General features: G+C 39.8%; 3 protein-coding genes across 9 annotated transcripts in view; 2 read left to right on the plus strand and 1 right to left on the minus strand.

The window, feature by feature from the left end:
• LOC307035873 (uncharacterized protein) overlaps positions 1-422 on the minus strand; it is a 57123-nt gene extending 56701 nt beyond the window's left edge. For 2 of the 4 annotated variants that reach the window (XM_079675707.1, XM_079675706.1), the window contains exon 1: positions 344-418. The gene's annotated coding sequence lies outside the window, so the exon portion shown is untranslated. Of the gene's footprint in view, positions 1-343 lie in introns of all 4 variants that reach the window. The other 2 variants (XR_013807230.1, XM_079675708.1) reach the window with 2 other exon arrangements.
• nrgnb (neurogranin (protein kinase C substrate, RC3) b) lies at positions 10-10043 on the plus strand. Of its 3 annotated transcripts, none has more exons than XM_079675710.1 (7): positions 10-143; positions 355-557; positions 962-1041; positions 1142-1185; positions 1783-3505; positions 7535-7736; positions 9110-10043. In XM_079675710.1, exons 2-7 carry the CDS (start codon positions 404-406, stop codon positions 9163-9165), a joined length of 2259 nt encoding a protein of 752 aa, XP_079531836.1. In that variant the 5' UTR covers positions 10-143; positions 355-403; the 3' UTR covers positions 9166-10043. The 3 variants fall into 3 exon arrangements, with proteins under 3 accessions (XP_079531836.1, XP_079531838.1, XP_079531837.1); XM_079675712.1 differs by having other exon boundaries at positions 7535-7690; XM_079675711.1 differs by lacking the exon at positions 10-143 and having other exon boundaries at positions 155-557.
• Positions 10044-13357: 3314 nt separating this feature from the next.
• On the plus strand, positions 13358-20387 carry hepacama (hepatic and glial cell adhesion molecule a). Of its 2 annotated transcripts, none has more exons than XM_079676873.1 (7): positions 13358-13601; positions 15951-16367; positions 16548-16829; positions 18182-18272; positions 18785-18852; positions 19233-19303; positions 19569-20387. In XM_079676873.1, exons 1-7 carry the CDS (start codon positions 13505-13507, stop codon positions 19929-19931), a joined length of 1389 nt encoding a protein of 462 aa, XP_079532999.1. In that variant the 5' UTR covers positions 13358-13504; the 3' UTR covers positions 19932-20387. The 2 variants fall into 2 exon arrangements, with proteins under 2 accessions (XP_079532999.1, XP_079533000.1); XM_079676874.1 differs by having other exon boundaries at positions 15951-16298.
• The last annotated feature ends 933 nt before the right edge of the window (positions 20388-21320 follow it).

Here is a 21320-nt window from a genome sequence, read left to right on the forward strand (position 1 = left end):
GTCATTTGAGCCTCGTCAGTGTCCGTAGGAACAACAGTTGCCTAGAAACAACTATAAACAAAACACACCAGTAGCTAACTGTTTTTAAACAAAACATTGATAAGTAAAGGTGGATACGTAGTGCATGTCGTTTCAGTTAACAGGTGAACCTTTGACTAACGCTTTGACATTTTGCAACTCAGGTGGTGTGAGTGACGATATGGTGACGAATATCTAGCACTATTTAGCTTACTTTGAACGTTAGCTTGTAATGTGGGGAAAGTTGCCAGTGTTAGCTAGCTTCTCTTGTCTTCTACGCTGAGCACCAGGAAGGAAGACGAATTACTGACAACAACTAACTTACTTCTCTTGTAGGTCTTCCCAAGCTGATATAGGAGTTATTTTCCCCTCTGAATGCTAAAACATGTCAGTACCTTTCTCCAACACGCACCTGCGGGTCCCGCGAGGATTCAGCACCATCTTGGAGGGGCTGGCCAGAGAAGTCCTGCGAGATCAGCCCGAAGACATCCCTAAATATGCTGCACAGTACTTCGATACTCTACTCACACAAAGAGAAGGTAACTGCAACTTTACAATTGGTACTACTGTAATCCACAAAATATACATCATAGTTTAGCTGTGTCATTTTGTGTTTGTTATTTTAAAGGCCAAATATAGAGGCAAACATTAGATTCAAGATGTAAAGACTTTAATGCCATATACACAGCTACAGTGTAGAATAGAATACACTTGGGTAACAGGTTACTAAAAAATTAAACAATACATAAAACAAATAAAACAAATGAAAAAAACAATACAATTAGTGCGAGTTCACATAGGCAGTGACTATAAATGTTGAGATAAAGTGCATTGGATAATTGATATGCAATTTTCTATGTATATTATATTTATTTTCTATCAAATGAACATCACATTAATGAATGAATATAAAAGGAATAATTGATAATGTGTTTGCTTGTAGATAGTGGCATCGACCCAGCTGAGTGGGCTGCTAAACTGGAAGATAGGTTCTACAACAACCATGCATTCAAGGCTACTGGGGTACTAACTCAAAGTCACTGCCATACCATCCCTCTATTTCCTCTGTTGTCTCATTTTATTCATCCTGACACCTTTGTTTTGTTTTTCGTTTTCCCAACAGCCTAGTCCTGAAAAAGAGCCTTCAGCAAAGATGACCATTTCCAAGTGAGTCTCTGCTTATACGCTATAACTGGCAGGCGGATCAACAGGAGAGGGAGAGGATGGACATGAGGGAAAGAATAGAAAGTGACAGCGGAGAAACAAATAATATATTTTTCATTTTTAATCGTTACATCTTGAGTTTTTGTGTGAGTTTTTTTTTCTGAATATGGTAGCTAGTTTGTTGTCCTTATTATAAAATTAGGAAATAGAATTAAATCAAATCAATACTGCAAAAAGGGAAATTGTGGAATGGAAAACGCAAAGCAACAACCTGCTTTGTCCAACCTAATGAACGTTTTTAAATGTTTGAAATCATAATCCTACATTTGGATTTGTTTATGAAAATAGATTAGTTTATGATAATTCCTTGAGAATTAATTGAACCACCACGAAATGTCAGCTCAAGTTCTTCCAGGTTTAAAATGTCGAGGGTGAGAAGAAAGGTCAGGACTGGAAGATAAGCGGCCACCCGCTGCAGGAAGACAGTCAATCAGGCATTTAGATTTTTGTTTTGAGGAAGGATTACCTAGGCCACATCACTATTTTCCAGTTTTTCCAATATTTCACCTTCAGTCTTTCATTTTGATTGATACTTTTTAGAGAAAAATCCTATGAACCCCAAACTGAAGATGAATCAAGCCATGCAGAAGAAGTCTCTAATGTTTCCACAACACATCCTACTGTCTCTGAAGAGGTTGATTCAAGTGAAAGTATGGAAGGAAAACTGGATATTACAGAGAAAAATGTTATTTCAAAGGCAGAAGGACTCTCAGAGGAGGAATCAGTAAACATGCTCCCAGCTACAGACCTACAGCCGGATGATCTGAGTGGGACAGAGGAGGAGAAAGACCAAACAATAACTACATTTGATCAAGTTGGCAGGGCAGCTAATGGAAAAGATAGCATCTCTGTTCCAGACCAAGATAATACTCAGTCTGAGTTAGAGCCCACCGACTTGTTGTCATTGAAAGCTATTTCAAATGTGTGTACCCAGGAGTTAGAACCGGAAAAAGAACGTGGAGATAATGAACAAAATAATTCAGTTGTAGATATGGAGATTATAGATAGGGAAGAAGATCTTAATACTGACGCAGAAGAACCAGTGGAAGTATTTTCATATTCTGGGCTAGCTGATGTTGATGTGTGTGCTACAGAGCTTGGAGGAAGCTCAAGACCCCAACCTGAGGAGAATACTGTATCATTATTGTCTCACTCTAAACACAATGAGCAAGGAGGAGAGGACCAAGTAGAACCAACAGAAGAGGTAGCTTCACCATCTGAGTCTTCGTCTGGCATTATACATGAAAGCTTAACTCATATAGAGGGAGTTTCTGTCAGTAATGCTATAACAAATGAGGATTCTTTGGTTGAGGTTAACTTTGAAGATGTCCCAGAGGGTCAGCAGATTAAAGAGGTTGAGGAGAAACAGCCAGGAGACAGCTCAGTAGATGTCTTACAGACTACGTTTTTAGAAATGCAACTGGAGGAAGAGTGCAAAGAGGTAACTGCAGTGGATATATCTCAAACACAAGACCACAATGAACCTGCAATGATGGGAGCTGTAGAGGAAATAAAGTGTGGAGGGGAGGAAATGGAAAGACAGCACATGGAATCTGATATAATGAGCAAGAAGGTAGACACAAATGATTCTGATTTAAATAATAGTGGTGTTGATGGTAAGCACGAAGGTGTTAAAACTATCAGCTCATCACATCAGCCCACCATCGATGAAGAGAACCCAGAGAATGAAATGGATCATGAAAGTGAAGATATTAATGAGAAAGCAGGAGGGATAAGTGAATGTGAATTTCACCAGAATGAGGGTTGTGAAAAAGATGAAAATTCAAACGACGCTGAGGACGAGACAACAGACACGGATGGAGGCAAAAAAGAGGACGGACTTGCAGAAGGTTATGGAGACGTGGAGATTCAAGAAACAAATGCTGGTGGAGTGGGAAATCACTCATCACAAGTTACACGGGAAAATATATTAACTGCCAGAATAGAGGCCGAGAGGGGAACTTTAGAGACAAGTACACATCTACCAGAGGAGAAAGAGGAGAGTCGGAGAACACCTGTAGACTCACAGCTACAGGATAGTGTGGGGGAAACAGAGGTCACATCAACGGAGAAAGGTCCAGATGTAATGGGACTTTTAGAAGAAGAAGAAGTTGATTCTGAAATCGTGGGGAAGAGGGACACATTGTGTGAAGAGGGCAGCAGCAGCCCCACTCCAAGTGCAGATCTGCCAGCTGCAGAAGACGAAGTGCCACTTGCTTCTGAAAAGGACTCCACAGAGCTTGAAGGCAAGAGCAGTGAAAAGGTAAAGCTTCTTCTTAATACAGAATATATACATGAGTGATGCCTCATATCTTTATGTGCTTTAACATTATAGATAAACATGTTTTGCAATGAGAAAATGGCCCTGATTTTTAGGCCCATAACTCGTACGATTAGAATTTTGAAAGTGGCATCTGCAACTCATCACATCTCCTCCAATTGTATCAGCAGGATGAGGATAAATGTTCGCACCGTTTCAGATTGAGGTGCCTTTAGTCTGCTCTGCTCCCATTCCTGTCTCAGGTAGCCTATATATAAATAAACCCTTCAAGGACGGGTCTGATCTACAGTGGCCCTCGTTTTTTCCCCCCTTGGACTCTCCAGGGTTGGGTGATTGAACATACCCCTAAAATAGTTCCTTTTCTAGATGGTGGTTGTTCTAACAAACTTTAAAGTGGACCTATCATGCTATATTTGAATAATATAGTGTAGGACCATACCTATATAAGGCATATTTATACTTTTTATTTTTCAAAATACCAAACAGATCATGCATTTTAGCCATTCCTCATTTCGCTCAATTTAACACTGTCTTTGCATGGGCTGATTCTGTGAGAACAGCACCATCTACAGGCCTGGCATATGTACTACAGCGTCTCCAGCGCTTTCCAACGGCAATGCCCGTGGCTGTCTCCTCCTGATTGGTGGAGTTGGCCCAATAGCCGTAGCGCCACTTCTGTGACGTCATAGAAGTGTTCAAATCTGGATCAGTTTGTATCAGATCCGTTGCAGCCCCTTTTTAAGAGATTTGGGTATGGAGGAAAATAGAGAGGGTTGTGTTTTCTGACACTTGGTGAGTTCCCTGGAACACCGGGGACACATATTCATGTATAAAAGATGTACAAGAGTGCATTTTGCATGATAGGTCACCTTTCATTTGAATCTCAAGCGTCACAATGAAAATCATGTTAATTGAATTATGCAGAAAGGGTAGCTTTGGTTTTGGCCAAAACTCGGTGTCTTTGTTTATGTGAGTGCGTTTTACAGAAGCTGTTCTGGGCCATTGCTTTGCTGCATGCTCATAAAACTGTAATGTGGCGTTGTTAGTGCCAGATCCACTCTACTCTCGGGAGCTACCACAGCTCCCACAGATTGAATCTTGATTTAGTGATCCGTCATCATTAAAGAGCGACTGGACAATTTGTCTTGTGAATTAAGGCCCCTTTTTTACTGCTGTCACAGTTGTTGGCCCTGTCTGATTTGTCTGGACCAACGAGGCTCCAAATGCACAGCGAAGGGAGTGTAGGAAGGTCTACTAAGAGTGTTACCATGGTAACCCCTCACCATCCTGCACTCTGTTAGTGTCGTCATGGTTTTAATAGGAGATGGTGATGCTGGTAGTTGCTAGGCACCATCTGTATCAGTAATCTACCTTTAATAGCAGTCTTTGATTAAACAGTAAAAACAGCAGTTTCTGTTTTTCTACAAACAGAACAATGCTATTCTGTATGATCCTGTTTAGTGGCAGAATTAATTCCAGTTAATCTACCACAAAATTGTACATTATATACAGTGATATCATCTCAGTTGAATATATAGTCCTTTTACTTCAATTTATGTGCATTTAGGTCACTGTTTACAACTCCCAACATCCTATACTTTTATCATTTTAGGAGAATAAATACTGTGGTTTTTCTTTTAATACGAGTAGATTAATGATGATTTATTGCAGTGAACAAAATTACACATTGGTGATTGTTCCTTCAAATTAACAGTGAATTGATGAATAAACAAGACAGCTTTGTGAAATGAGGCGTGAGGAGAACATATTGTTTGAATGGTTACAAAACCAGCAGGAGAGCATTAATGTCAGAGATATAACTCCGATAAATGGATGTGTTCTGTTCCTCTCCCTCTCCGTCTTGTCTCTGAGGCTAGCAGAGGAGCGTGGGCGGCCGTACCAGCTGGGATCAGAGGGATGGAGAGGGTTGTTAGCTCACTCTGCCTCTAATAAATGTATAACACCTAGTGCAAAACAGTCCAAGATGCTTACACGTTGTTTTTTTTCACGCTATTAGTAAAATTTCGAAAGTCAGCGATTATTGTTTAATGACCATCTGGCTTTTACATAGTATTTCTAAGTTGGTCATCTGTTTTTATTTGTGGAGTTTAATGTTGTAACACTGCAACTTGTGAATTTGCATGACGCTCAGTTTATGTGGTAGTTATTTTGTCGTATCCAGGCTGCAACAGCTCTTCACTTTTTTCCAAATTGTTTAACTGTAAATCGCTTAATTAGTCCGCTTATTAACCTGTATCATTTACTGTTCTTCCTAAGTATTTAGGCTGTGCTCAGTAATGTGAACACTGTAGGTCAGCAGCCTTAATGGGACTAAAGGATGGAACACATGCTGTCATGTTTGTAGGAGGTCTCTCTTTTCCCTCCCTCCCGTCTTCCCTCTTTCTCTCTTCCCTCTCTCTGACTGTATGTCCCTCTCTCACTCTGTGCATGAGCTGGAGTTACTGAACATACAGTGATTGTTACTAAGAGCCAGTGAGGCATCTGTATTATACCGGAGACTCATTTCAAAAGAGCTTTGCTTGGTCCACATAGAAAAATCAAGGCATATTAGGTCAGCTCACCTGAAGACTGAAGTCGTCTCTGAGAGTCAAACATGGACTGTCACAATGTAAGTAAAAGCTTCACATTAACTTTTTAATAGATTTTTTTTTTTCATTTGTAAAATCTCATCGGTTTGGTTATTTGGGTAATACAGTTCGTTACAGATGGTACTTACAGGTCCTTAAACTGCATACTGCCATGTGTGTTTTTTTCTTTCTTCAATTAGAGTTAAAGGCAGTATATGATCAATTAAAAGCAGTATATTATGTTAACCATTTCACAAACAGGATATATTTTTTTAAGAAAATTGACCACATAATATATTGTACACAGCTTTAAACCTTTATTTTATGTGGATAATATAACATGAGATTTGTGTCAGGATATTTAAAATCAATTTGTGTCAGATCTAAGGAGGTGTTTATCTAGCGAATTGCGGTGCACCAGCACTGCAAAAAAAACAAACAACTGTATTCTGGCAGCTCAGTGAGCAGTCAGACAGAGAGGCTAATGAATGCTGGCTGAACAGGTGGGTGGTCACACTCCTACACTGGAGGGGTTTCACTGGAGACATGATGCATTGCTTTACCAAGGCAGTGGGATGACAGTGGGCTTGTTTTGTGTGAAATGTCAATCTGTTTCTATACCTCAAAGCAAGGGGTGTAGCATTTATGTGTTCTCTACACATTTTCAATTGGTGTTTACATAACTTGTTGACAGCCTTGGTGCTGCTCCACTGACACTTTATGACAAACCAGAGTTTCTCTTCCACCTACCCCATGTTTCCTTCGGGACAGTGGATGCTGTATTTCCAGTCACTGAATATGCTGCTGGTGTTAACAGCTGCATTTTTAGATGGGTTGTCCGTTTTCCGCCTTGGTTGCAGAAAACTAGGTGTTTTTCTCTTGATTAAAACGCCATTTAACCATACCTATGATCTAATTGAAATTAGAACAATAAGTTATAAGTCAATCATCAAACAGAATGCAATCTTTCACATCATAATTGTTCCTTAACAAAAAAAAGCCGTTTTTTCGTGTAATGATCAATTGTTTTATAAACAAGAACTGTTTCTCAATTTGGGAGTCCATATGCCTGCTTTTTCTGCCGGCGTATGTACAAAGAATACAAAATAGGTTGACTACTACATCAGTGTATTACATCACAAGCGCAGAAGGGTTATGAAAAATGGAAGGAAAGTTGTTTAGCGACCTCCTAAGAGCCCTGTCAAAGTAATGTAATAAGGATGAGCCACTCGGCAACAAGCACACTTCACTTGCTGTCTAAAAGATAGCATCGTGGCGTGTACTGTTAACAAAATATGGTATTGCAATCTGTTGAGTGTTAGATTCTTCCACCAATATTCTAGGAAAAAACAACATGTTTTTACGATCATTTAATATGGCCCCCCTTCTGTGATACCCTACTTCTTTCTCTCCCTCTCTGCAGGAGGATTGCAGCCGGCCCCAGGAGGAGGAGGACATCATGGACATCCCCCTGGATGACCCTGAAGCCAACAGGGCTGCTGCCAAGATCCAGGCTGGCTTCCGTGGGCACATGACCCGTAAGAAGATGAAGCCGGAGGACAAAGCGGAAGGGGAGGAGGTGAGCAGCACTGGGGATGTGCTGAACTGCAGCCAGGGGGACACAGGTCAGTGGTGTAGAACCAAGGGGTAAGAGTAGGACACATAATGCCATTAAAGAGGGCATTATGTCTAGTGACTGTAAGGATGGTAACGGAGGCTCCCATCAGGAGTTGTAACTAAAGTAAGTGAAGAAAGGTAAGCGAAACAGAGCATACGTTGCTTGTTTGACCATAGACTTAAAGTTCAAATATTATACATAAGATGGATAAGTTCACACAATTTGATGTTGTGCATGTTATAGTTAAGCATTTGACCTGAGATGCATTTTAAGAATTTTCGGGAATCCAGCTTTTTCAATAGATAATGCTGGAGCACGAACTGATAAACTATTATTCCCTCTTGGAGAAGAAACCTTTTAAAAGCTATAAATGATTAAGCCCCTTATGGGTTTCCCCAAGTGTGATTAATGAAGTACATAACAGAGCGACTCGTTTAATTACCCATATAGTCTCCAGCAATGGATGATTGAATCTCTCAATGAAAGATTCTGTTAAAGAGGGTTATAAATGAACCGGCTTGAAGGTGAGCTGTTAGATCACTACAGAGAAAAGATGTTTGTCAGAGTTTGGTTCACGTGAAATATAACAAGTTACATCCTCACAATGGTAAACAGGTTTTCCTAGTTATAGATGACATTAAAATGCTTTCAGAATTCAGTTGATGATGTGTTGCTGTCCTCGCCTGAGTGTATTAACTGTTTCAACACCAGCAAAGATTGCACTAAGATAAGATTTTAGGCTTTCTTTGTATCTCTAAAAAAATCATCATCATAGTATCATTTCAATCAGAACACACTTTCTTCAGATATCCACTAAAGTAACATGTTTACCAGATCTTTTGAGAAGTAAGACGACGTTTTAGACTCCCAGCTCTAAAAATGCCCCCTTTGCCTATAAGACAAAGCAGCATTTTCTTTCAGGACGTGGCTGACACAAGAGATTCTCGAAAAAATGATTCTCCCTAACCCAGTTAGAGATGTATTTATAGCGCCAGGTGCTCTAGGTACACTATATGATTCATAGGGCCAGGCAGAATTAATGGACCTGTCGGACCGAAACCATGCATTGCCTCCCATTGGGGAAGACCCCCTTCACAACAGAACTGGGCCTTGAGCTTTTCAAATATGTCGGTCAAGTTATCAGCATTGCAAATTACTCAAAACTTAGAAAACAATTCTATAAATAGATTTGTCATTTTGAAAAACCTCCAAGCAACTTGAACTTTTCTTTAAGTGTGCTTTTAAAATATATCCACCCACAAGTAACCTTACAGTCTGTGGTTATGCATTAGAGCCTTTAAACAACAGAGCGCATATAAAAGCTTTTTTTCCCCCAGCTCTGCAGTGTTTTAACTAGGCCTTGCCTGTTTCTGTTTTTAGAGACAGGAGGATCGGGGGCAGTAGAAAGAGACGACACATCTGTGCCAGAGCAGTGACGCCCCTGTCCTGACCTGGATGAAGAGGAAGAGAGATGGCTGGCATACGCTGGCTGGTACATCTTTTTACCCCAGGAGTCATTTTATTTTTCAACACAAATTAGCAGTAGAAAATGAACCCGCAGTTTGTAGGGTGTGATATGTTAATTTCGTGAACTTTAACACTCCTTCTCTGCTTCTTCAGCAGTATCATCAGTACGGATGTCTTTGACCCAGAATTTGCAACTCACTGCATGTACTTGTGAAACTTCTGGTAGTGTGCTAGTTTTTAGATTGACGATCTGTGAATGTGAAAATGAATGTCCTCTAAATGCTAAACACGGCTTATATCGGATGGATCAGTTCATACCATCTGTGTGAAGACTTTGTGTGCATCAGCTTTAGACATTGTAGTGGCTTAAATTATTTGCTTGTTTGCTTTGTTTATGTTGTGCTTGTATCTTGACTATTATTCACCTATTTGACTTGCTTACAAAAATGATTAAAATATCTAAAGAGAAGTAGCTATGTATGATCTATTTATTTAATGTCACTTTATTCACATTGCATCTCAATTTATTTATTTTTTATATCACATTAAAATTGATTTTCTTTTCACTTTTTAAAGCATATTCTAAAAATCTGATCTTCCGGAACATTAAGCATGCATTAAAACAAAACAAAAATATTCCCAGGTGTATTTGGTACAGCTTTAAGTTATCAGAAATTGCTTCAATATCCTCCATTGTTGTGTGAGTAGATTAGCTGTTTGACGTATCAGGTGTGTGACTTTCACTATCAAAGTTTTCCGCCATGCTTTAAAACTAGTGAAATAGTACCTTGATGAAATTGCTGTAGAGTCATGTCATTACACTAATAAATCGACCATAAATATTCAATGCAATGTCTGTTTTGAACTTCATAAGCAGAGGTTAACTATTTCTTCCTTTCAAACACTATTTTTATGTCGTCTGTCACCTCAATTTAAATTTTTACACGGTCAAGTTAAATTTCTTTGTACATTACCCCAGACAATGCCGCTACATTTTCATTTGTCACAGGAGCTTATGGTAAGCAAGGCTAATTTGATACAGCAGTTTCCATCCAGCTAAAACAATGTCTGTTCTCCCGTGTGGCTCTCTTGTGCATGAAATCTCATGAATAATTAATATCATACATTTGTTCATTTCTCATTTCACAACTGCCAATTACCCTAAACATTAATTGGGATTTTACTCATAATAATAGCTATAAGGGGCCATTCAAATAATTAGATTGTACACAGTTGCATAGCCTTGAAAGCATTCATTTCTAAAATGTGTCTTATCAACAAGTGCATTGTTATAGACAGTAACCACACTGGGTGATGTTTGCACCTAATATTGTTGCAATACTTCTGTGGTTTAACTTTATTGCAATATGGCTGAAACAAGAAAAATGTTGCTTCATATGCCCAGGCAATCTTGCCCACTTTATGAGAAACAGACTTGAGCATCTTCAGTCTCCCAGTGCTCCCACACAGCCCACCTACACACATCTGAGCCGCACAACACTCTGCACAAACTCAAACTGCGAATGTATCCTCACAACCCGCACTTTAGTATGCAGATCCCACTCAAGTCACTCATTCTCTCTCTTTTGCACACACAGACACGCACACACACATACACCGACACACACAGGCCTTGTGTCACCAGCTGTAGAGATAGGACAACCAACATGACACTTGCTCTCAGTGGTTTTGCAAAACATTTCCATCTCAGGCTGACATTCCTCCTCCGCTGCGCTCTCATGAACATCCTCTATGGGTTTTATATGGACTGCTTTTCTCTTTTATCCTACTCAGTCTCAGAGGTGCCATGGCCACGTTCTGCTGTCTCTTTAATGACTGTGGGTGAACAATCAATATTCTGCACACCTCCAAACATAGCACAGCGCCCACTTGATTGATTTCTGCAAGTCAGGAGAACGACCATATACAACAAAAGCCTGGAATCGTGTTGGTTAGTGACTTAATTCATGGTCATGTGGGTCATCTGACCAAGTCTGAGTTTGAAGAGTGCAGCCTTAGACAGAAAAGAAAAGAATACTCCCTGAGACAAATTGTCAAGCTGATCGTGAACTGTTTTAGGAGTAGATAATGTGAAGGATCAGCTTGGATATGTTGGGTTCCTTCTCAGACATCTTGTCAGAGGAAAGATCTTTCTCGTCTCCCGGGTGATAATTAGAGATGAATAAGCTAGGACAAACAGCAGGAGGCACAATTATATCAGCCTCACCGTCTTAGAAGAAACAGTATCTTTAATGCCAAGTAGGTTACACAACTTAGCGGTAATGAGGCGACTTTAATGCCACAGCTGAATGAACAACACCTACACATTCGTCACCATCTGTTACTCACAAAAAAGGAATCACAAGGCATGGTATCAGCAACACGGTGTATCACATTGTTAAGATGTATTTAGTCAAACCTTTATGTCTGAGTCACACAGGATGACATCATTTTTGTTGTGGCCTGAATGGTTTCTGTCATAACCCAAGCACCCAAACTGACTGAGACACACAGGCCCTGTGTCTGCGCCTGCTATTTTTCTGTATTGAGTGGAAAGAGACCCCTTGATTTAGAGTGTGTTAGAAGATGAGAGGAAAAGGGTGGTGCTGCTTTTATGAAGGGCAAAGGTGGAGGGGAGAGGTTCAGCTTTGATGGCCTACTACACAGCAGTCTGAGCCCTGGGAGAGGGGTAGTGAACAGCAGCTGTTCCCACATTCCTGCAGCTTTCTGTCAAACATGTTTCCTCCTCTGCATAAAACCTCCCTTTGTGGGCAAACAAAATGCTCTAAAAAAAAAACTAAACAAAAGACTGCTTTCCTAAAGTGGGAAAGATGTATTGTAATGCAATTGACTCATCAGTGCACACTTTTTCATACATGAAATCCTAAAAAGCCAACACAAAGTGACATATTGGGATTTTATACACAGCATCATGTTTGATAGTTATTTACACAAAATGAAACGGTATGTTGTCTTTCAGCAGATCAAGGCAATGAATGAATGTATAATTCAAATTATTGCACAGTTTATCTTTTCGTAGGCATTGTTTTAAATTGAGCGTCTTCTCCTATTGAGGATATTCTGATACTTTTTACTTTTGCAAATTTTTTTTGACAAATGTGCTTGACCTTGTTTTCAGTTTTCCACATGCATGTTGGATGTTAATGTCAGGGGGAAAATAATAAAAATACTGTTGCGGAAAAGCCCCAACCTTGATGTCAAAACATGTGATGGGAGGTGTGTGGCGCAGTGGATAGAGCCTTGGTTTTGGGGTCAGCATGTTGTTGTGTCCCTGGGCAAGACACTTCACCCCAAAGTGCTCCTGTGGGGATTGTCCACAGTATTGAGTATGGAAGTCACTTTGGTTAAAAGCGTCTAACAAGTAACATGTAATGTGATGGCTGTTTTCTTTAAGCATTGCCTTCTTCAGTTCACAACCTTATACACCACCTAGAGGACAAATAAGGTATTACAATGGTTTAGAATTTGTATTGGTTGCTCTTATTATTATGTAGCGTTCAGCTCCAGGTATAGTACCATACATTGATCATGAACCTGACAGGTACTCTGCATCTAGCAGCAAAACGCTTCAAGGTTGCATGTGCTTGGGTGGTTAAACAAGGGTTGGTTGCCAAGTGACAAATTGTGCGTTTATTGTGAGACTCCGGTCCACAGAGGAGTTTGCACAATGTGACAAAAGTGGGTCAAAGAGGGGGGAAGTGAGTTGTTATTCAGACTCAGACATTGCAGAGCTTTAAGTGGGCTCCTCTCAGAGCTGAAGTGTAATAGTTTTTTCCAGCAGAAATTCTTGCTAAATTACTCAATATTATTAGTATTGAAAAACTGTTTTAAAAAGATCGTTCCTAGCCTTAAGCTGCTTTGAGAAACTTTAAAAAACAATCACTTTAATGTGTACATAATTGCCCCCAAAAAAGCAAACAGTATATTCTTTGAGCTCCTTTCTGAAAGGGCAACATGGAGTGGAAGAGAGGAGCTCATCTACACTATGTCTCTGTCTCACTCTGACACACACACACACACACACACACACACACACACACACACACACACACACACACACACACACACACACACACACACACACACACACACACACACACACACACACACACACAGTTGGCTGTTGTTGGCTGTGACTGGGGTGCTGTGAGGAGAGTGGGGCTCAGTGCGACCAGGCAGAGGCCAGAGTGGCAGGCAGGCAGTGAAGAGAGTGGAGCCGCAAAGACGTGCCCAGAGTGGATAAACCATGCACACTGAGTGGGAGAAAGACTCTGCCCAGGACACAAGATGAAGGTAGAGAGGAAGACCTCCTCTCACGGCGACAGTTTAACTGACATTCCTCCGCTACTGACCCTCTTTGGCCTCCTCCTCCTCCTATTCACAGGTAAGCTCAAACATTTGTTAGCTATCTAGAGTTAAGAGGATAAGAAATCTTTACTGAGACTTTGCTATCTTTCTGACAGCAACAAAACAAGTGAAATTTGATTTAAAATATTCTCGCTGTGTATTTACAAGCAAACAAAACCCTAACTGGGTCCTTTCAATTAATCTTTTTCGTGTGTCTCTTCAAAAACTAATCAAAACTCAAAGCAAAGTTAATCCAGGTTAAATTAGTCGCTGAAGTTTTTTCTTGTCCTTGTGTTCCAAGGGCAGGTGGCACAATTGATTCTTTAATGGGTTGGGCTCTCTATTGGGCCCCCATCTCCAGCTCAAAGGAGCCTGGAGGGTCCATTGTAGGTGTGTAAGAAGTGGGCATGTAGGTTAAGTGTGATGATATCAAGTTTTGTTCAGGACTGGTGAATAGGGCAGGGCTTGTTTTTGTCTTCAGTGTGGAAGTTTTGGATTAGTTCATTTCAGGGATAAAGGGATGTTAACATTTTTATTAAGTGTGATTTTAATTAAATCATTTTATGATCGTACCATGGAGCCAGTTTACCCGACAAGGCCAGCTTTGGTAGAATAACTGGATCCTGTGTCTATCTCCAACTTCACCAGTGACAAAGACTTACTCACTCTTTATCTTTCTCTCTCTCTCTCTCTCTCTCTCTCTCTCTCTCTCTCTCTCTCTCACTCCCTCTTTAACACTCTCGCTCTTTTCAAGGGAGGAAGCTAGTTCCAACAATCATGCCCTTTGTCTTATTGCCTTGGCAACCCCTGTCAGGCGGACCAAATGGTTACTACGGCAATGAGGCGATGCCCCGCTAACTGCCTCGCTGCAAAGAATAGTGAACAGTGCAGACCCTCTCTCTCCTCCCTCTCCTCTCGGTTGATCTTTCCATCACTGAGGCCCTAACAGTAGGATGCCCCTCAAAGGCCTGCAGCCAATGATTAGACCTCCATGTGTCCGGCCACGGCTGAGTTATAGGAACCTCCGCTGTGAACATAATAGCTTTGCTGTGTTTGGTTTCCAAGACAGGTCACTTCTATAAAGGATGAAATGTGACTTACACTATAATACCTTATCCCTGTGTCCCTGTGGGAGGCGGAGCATAATTGGGTAACACAAATCAGAATTAGAGTATTGCTAGCTCACAACGAGGGGCCCTGGGAAATTCCTGGGGGAAGTTTTTCTGGGAAACAAAGCAATTATTAGTGAAAAGCAACATGCGTGCTTATGAGTTTGTTAGCATGCGTAGCATACAGCAAGCTGACTAATGGCTGTCATTCTTCAAGCCTGCAGCCAGGAAAAAACGAGGCGTGAAAATGTAAAGCACTCAGTGAAAGATTAACTTTAATTGGTTCTTCGAACTAATTCATCTGTTTACCCAAATAGTTTGATAAAAATACATTTAATTTGTATCCAAACTATTTAAAGTCAGTTAGATGGAATGTACAATTTGGTAAATAAAAGTGGATTTTGGATGAAAAGGAGATTTTACTATGTTTTATAAAGCTGTGCAAAGTCTCAGCAGTGGTTGAAAAACTACTGGCTAAGCAGTGTTGGCAAAATGGAAAAAAAAAATCATAATTTTTCCAATTATAATGACTTATAAAGTGAGGACAAAGGTAACCCCCTTTAATGCCTGTATTAAATCAAAATTAGATGTAAAAACTGCATGACTGCTTTGGGCTTTGGTGTGCAGTCTTTTTTCCACATTTGATAATTTAGACCATCTTGTGTGTGTGTGTGTGCGTGTGTGTGTGCGTGTGTGTGTGTGTGTGTGTGTGTGTGTGTGTGTGTGTGTGTGTGTGTGTGTGTGTGTGTGTGTGTGTGTGTGTGTGTGTGTGTGTGTGTGTGTGTGAGTGAGTGATTGTGTTCGGCAATCAATCAGCAAACAGCAATTAGCAATAGAACAAGCTTGATTTGATCAATTATGGGTACCTCAACGTGTAAAATGTACTTCATTGTTTTACGTGGTTTGACTGTTTAAAAAGTTAAACCAACTTATTGATGGGAAATGTTGGGCTTTTGTATATGTTTTGTTAGTATACCTAAATATTGTATGAGCAGTGCATGAATGTACTTTGTTATTGTACAATGTCATTGTACCGAAGACCCTCTGCTTTTTGTCCTCGCAGTAATAGTAGTAATTAGTGTAGCTGTAATTATTGTGCTTTTAAATAAGTCCTCTTTTGTTTCACTATGTGAGAATGTTTGATTTGTTTAATCTCTGCTTGCTGGCAGAGCATATAATGGTGCAAGATTACTCTGTGTCCCCCCAACAACCCTTCAGTTTCTGTGTATTCTCCTCAATTCAAAAAAACCCTGTCGTCTCTTTGCCTTTGTTTCCAGGTGAGGTGTCAGGTGTGAATGTGACCAGCCAAACCCAGGTGGTGAGGGGCACGGTGGGGAAAGTGGCCCTCTTGTCAGTCAGCTACTCTAGCAGCAGTTCTGATAAACCTGTGATTAAATGGCAGCTTAAGAGGGAGAAAGAGAAACCTATCACTGTTGTGCAGTCCATAGGAACAGACATCATAGGGAACCTGAGGCCGGAGTACCGCAATCGTATCCTGGTGTTTGAAAATGGTTCACTGCTGCTTCACAACCTGCAGCTGTCAGACGAAGGGGCGTACGAAGTTGAGATCTCTATCACAGATGACACCTTCACTGGAGAGCGCTTCGTTGAGCTCACTGTGGATGGTATGAAATACGACCTTCCTTTTAAAGAGCTGGTTCTTCCATGTTTCAAAATATATGAGCACGATACTGGTGAGGAGCTAACATAATATCAATACAAACTGAAAATACACAATCTTGAGTGTACTGGAGTTAAGTTTTAAGACACTCCACTTATTATGTTCTTATATAACCACTGGTCCACCACGCTCTCATATCAGCAACTATTTCACTTCAAGAAACCTTTATCTTTGCCCTGTCCTCCCTCCTCAGTGCCCGTGTCCAAACCTTACATCCAGATGATGTCCTCGTCCGTCCTGGAGTACAGCGAGCACTTCAACCTGCACTGTACCCATGATAATGGCACAAAGGCCATCTACAGTTGGCTGAAGGGAGGCAAGGTGCTGACTAATGACACACGCCTGGTGCTTTCACATGACCAAAAGACGCTGACCATCTCTCGCGTTGGGATGTCAGATGATGACATTTACGCCTGCACAGTGGACAACCCCATCAGCAACATGAAGAGCATGCCTGTCAAGCTCACTGTCTACAGTAGGTGGCATGTAATGATGGTGTCTTGAGTTCTCCAAGTTCACATATATATATATATATAACCCATTTATATAGTAAATGGGTTACTCGAGGAAAATTACTTTGGGAAAAATGGGTCAAATAACATGAAGAATGACCACTAGGTCACACTGTCATAAATTGTTATAATGCATTATTTTCACTGAATTAATAATGTGTAAGCAGTATTTTAATGTTACAGCCGCTAAAGGTGGACTAAATGTCCACTATAACATATACTTTAGTGAATTTTTATTTAAAATGTAAATCATGTTTAATGACATGATGATGTGATTTGCATGAAAATATTTATTCTACAAAATAACTAGCAATTGAAGTTGTCAAATGCATGTAGTGGAATAACAAGTACACAAAAACCTTGTAGTGCAGTAGTAGAAATATTCCATAATGTTCCACGTAAAAAGCACAGAGTGAATGTACTTGGGTACATTCCACCATTCCTACAATGGCTCCAATAAATACCAACCCATATGAAAATGATTATGTTTTAGCTCATTGTTAAGCAATTATCCATTTCAGTAGCTCACAAAAGTAATTATCATCTCTTGCTGACTCGTACGCATGAATGCCTATCCCTCTAACAATGTTGTTTACAACCAGTGCAAATCCAGGCTGGGAGTGCAGCAGAGTTGGCCCAGAGCGGCTGTTACAGGGCGCCAGGACCACATGTCAGGCAGAGAGGGAGAGGCCGTCTAATCCAATGAATGTGCAATTATTTATGATGAGCGAGCAGATAAAGAAGGCAGGTGGGGAGGACGCTCTGCCTCAGTGGACCTCAGTAATCCTGACTTCATTATTGTTGTACCATGATGTGTTGCATGATGAGACAGCTACAGGCCCACAAACTGCTCTCTATTCCCTCTGCATGCAATACTCAAAGTGACTACCCTAATGTACTACTTCGCTGCACATTATTCATGCCAGTACACTCCAAAGCTCTGGCATGCAATGTAAAAGATTAATACAAAATTAATGTTCTGCATGTTCCAGTTTTATTCTAAGACTAAGAAATACCATGTTAAAAAAGTCTGAAGATAACTTTACTTTACTTTACTTACTGACACTGACAAAGACAAAAATAGGAATAGTTTTAAACACATGTTTTACGTACAAATAATACTGTTAAGCAAATCAAGGAGTTATACACGAGTCAAAGATAGTAAGTAAGTAAGCTGTTCATTGAGGGGAAAACTGCACTGCCCTGCTGTTATTGAAACAAACCTTTCCTTTTTTTCTTCTGTCTTTCTTTCATTCTCTCTTTCTTTCTTTCTTCATTGTGTCCTTGTCTACCTCTATGTATCACTCTGGTTTAGGACGGAGCTCGCTATACATCATCCTGTCCACCGGGGGCATATTCCTCCTAATCACCCTGGTGACGGTGTGTGCCTGTTGGAAACCATCCAAGTGAGAGCTATACTCTTTCTTCTCCCTGCTCTTTTCCCTCCTCTCGTTCTCCCCCTCTATTTCTTCCTCTCTCTCTCATTGCCTTTGATATTGCACTTGAGGATGTGACTAGAATCTTAAATAGCTCAAAGTCCATAACAGTCATCTGCTACTTAGTAATTAGTTTTTTATTTATCTAATATATCATTCCAATAGCTTGCATATAGACTCTTATTTCACAATTTTATTTTGTTTTAAACTATTTTTATTTTTGTTTTTACTTTTTAATATTTACTTGCACTATATTTTCTGTTTATCTGTTTCATTGTGTTGCACTGTTGGAGAAGCCTGTGACCTAAGATTTTCATCAACATAACTACTCTGTAGCTATGTTCGTATGACAAATAAATAACCTTGAAACTTCAGAACCTTTGGCGAACAACTAATAAACACAGCGACCTGTAGCTCGTAAAAATTACGATTTAGTAGCAGGTTTTAAATGTTTTTTCTAAATGTGTTTTTTTCTGCTGTAGAAAGAAACATCAACCCATCCCCCAAAGAGCTCCGATCTATTTGGAGCAGAGTGATATTGGCCATGATGGTGAGCACAATTACAGTTAATCATCTTTAAAGTATACACCTTTAAAGAACACATTTATATTTGGTTTTTGTATGACAAAACAAAGACAACATGAAAGAATGATTAGGTTATATAGTTTATTTTACCTATATTTTCAGTACAGCTACAGCATGGTTATAAAAAATATATTGTACATCTTTTTTACTGTTAATGTGTAATAAAGAAGAAGGCAGCAGGTTGATCTGCAAAGTACTGCGTTTCTTATGGTTTCTTACTATATTATAGAATGACAGTGTATATCTAGAAATAGGATTGTGATTCATGAATTTATAATAGTAACTTTTCAAAAAAGTAACGTTCCCCAGTCTTAAACAAATAACATAAATGTATTTGTTTTGCAGTTGATGTTGTTCCAAAACCAACTACACTTGGTCGAAGGAGTCCCATGCCTCTTTATGTCCTTAATGAAGATGTAAGTAACTCTTTTATTATCTATATTTTCATTTAGAGTCTATATAAGCCATTGACTGCTCTCATTGTTCAATTAATTGTTGAGATATTTGGGTCTGAACCAAAGTGGTTGACTAACTGACAGACCAACATTGCCATCCTCAGTTCATGTGTTTTTTGTCATTTGATTGTTGTTTTTTAGATATCATTGCTTCACTCAAATGAGAAGCACATATTACACCACAGCTGAGGATGTTTTTTTACATCTGCCTCCTCATTTGTTTCAGGAGACTCTGGAGCGTTTGGAAGAGAGTTCTGGTGATGTCGCCATCCATTCAGAAATGAACATCCCTGCTACCTATGCTCCGCTTCTTCCTCCCTCCTCCAACAGATCTGAGCGGCCTGTATGGTCTGCCCCCCGCAGATATCCCCGAAGCCCCTCTCCCCTGGCACAGCCTCTCCCACAACCCCTCCCCTGTCCTCCCCTACGTCCTGTCCGGTCCCCTGCTCACTCCCCTGGTTCATCTCCACGCAGTTTCAGCCCAATAAGAAAGGTCCGTCCACCAATAGGCATCCCAACCAGCCACCTGCCTGTAGAGTCAGAGAGTGCAGACCCTGTTGATCAGACTCGCTGTCCATCACCACATTGACAAGTGCCTGATGTTCTCAATCTGTGATATGTAAAGTACACTTGTAGTTTGTCGGTCTTCTGTTGCACACACAAGGATAATGGATTTGGTGCACTAGGATAAGAGATATGTACACTTTCAGCTAACTCTATGTCTTCATATGCCATTATTTATCATGTATTTCTCTATGGCTATGCACAATATTTCCTTAGTCTTTTGATGATATCCTGTCAAGTGAAATAAATATATTCTGTCCATGTAGTTCATCATGTATTTTAAGCTGAACAGTAAAGGTTTCTCAACTCTGGTATATCATTTTCTTCTTGGTTAATTATGTATTTTCCTTTTGATAAGTACCTGTAAGTAAGTTAATGGTTTTGGGTTGGGTTTTTGTTCAAAAATTAAACCACAAGGTGTATTCTTATTCAATACTAGGTCACTGTATAACCTGAGGTAATAAAAGCAGTTTAAATAGTTTGTAGTTTGTCATCTATTTTGTAAAATTCTGCACCACAACTCTGCTTTTCTTGAGTTGAAGCGTGTAATTCCTTTTTAGTCCATTAGAGGTCGCCCACATATTATACTGGATTTTAGAGAGCAGTTGTCAGTAAGATAATTACTTGTATTGATCCACACTTTGTTACGAGTTATTTAGCAAGTTATGTTTTATGTTTTGATTGTCTAACCACCGTTTTATCCTTTTGTGTAACCTAATGAGGTCAGTAATGAGTTACTGTGTCTCTTACTCTGACACATGACATTATTTGACACAAGGTCAATGACGATCAAGCTGTGGTTGAACCTATAATTCTATCAGAATCACAAATAAAAAAATATTTAGAATACGTGAGCCAATTACATTTAAGAGGAGTCATGAATATAATGTATTTGTGAAGCATCCATTTCATTTTCTTTTAACAGACTCTTCTTCTTGATTGTGGACAAACTTGAAACAAATAAATGGCTCTTCAGTATATGGCAACTCAAAATATATAAAGAGAGGAATTCTGAATAGCATGGTTTGAAATTGTTGTACCGGTTTTAAAATGTATACCCACACATTTTAAAACTATTTCTCTGCTGCCTGCAAATGATGCTATTTTCCAGAAATGTTTCCCTTTTTGTGACTTTTTGTCAGTGCTTATTGTTGCTTTCTAAATAAGGTGTGTATTACTTTTAAATGTGTCTGGTGTCTCTACTTTGTTACAGATTTTGACTTCTGCTGTGACACAAAAATACTTATTTATTTCCTCACACAAGGCAGATAACAAAATGTCCAACAGTGTTTCTGTGAAAGAGTGTATTAATGCACACAAACACAGAGACATTAATTGGCCTGGTCCATCACTATTATCAGGATAATGTGTTCCTTTCAGAGGTCCAGCTGGACATCTTTTGTCATGAAGATCT

This window comes from Notothenia rossii (genome assembly GCF_949606895.1).
Source record: "Notothenia rossii genome assembly, chromosome: 4".
Taxonomy (NCBI): domain Eukaryota; kingdom Metazoa; phylum Chordata; class Actinopteri; order Perciformes; family Nototheniidae; genus Notothenia; species Notothenia rossii.

Excerpts from the sequence above, each read along its gene's own strand:
- nrgnb (XM_079675710.1), top strand. The coding sequence starts at position 404 with ATGTCAGTACCTTTCTCCAACACGCACCTGCGGGTCCCGCGAGGATTC. Across the intron at positions 1,186-1,782 it reads GCAAAGATGACCATTTCCAA|AGAAAAATCCTATGAACCCC; the intron begins GTGAGTCTCTGC and ends GATACTTTTTAG. Across the intron at positions 7,737-9,109 it reads CTGCAGCCAGGGGGACACAG|AGACAGGAGGATCGGGGGCA; the intron begins GTCAGTGGTGTA and ends TTCTGTTTTTAG.
- hepacama (XM_079676873.1), top strand. The coding sequence starts at position 13,505 with ATGAAGGTAGAGAGGAAGACCTCCTCTCACGGCGACAGTTTAACTGAC. Across the intron at positions 16,368-16,547 it reads AATATATGAGCACGATACTG|TGCCCGTGTCCAAACCTTAC; the intron begins GTGAGGAGCTAA and ends CTCCCTCCTCAG. Across the intron at positions 18,853-19,232 it reads GAGTGATATTGGCCATGATG|TTGATGTTGTTCCAAAACCA; the intron begins GTGAGCACAATT and ends TTTGTTTTGCAG.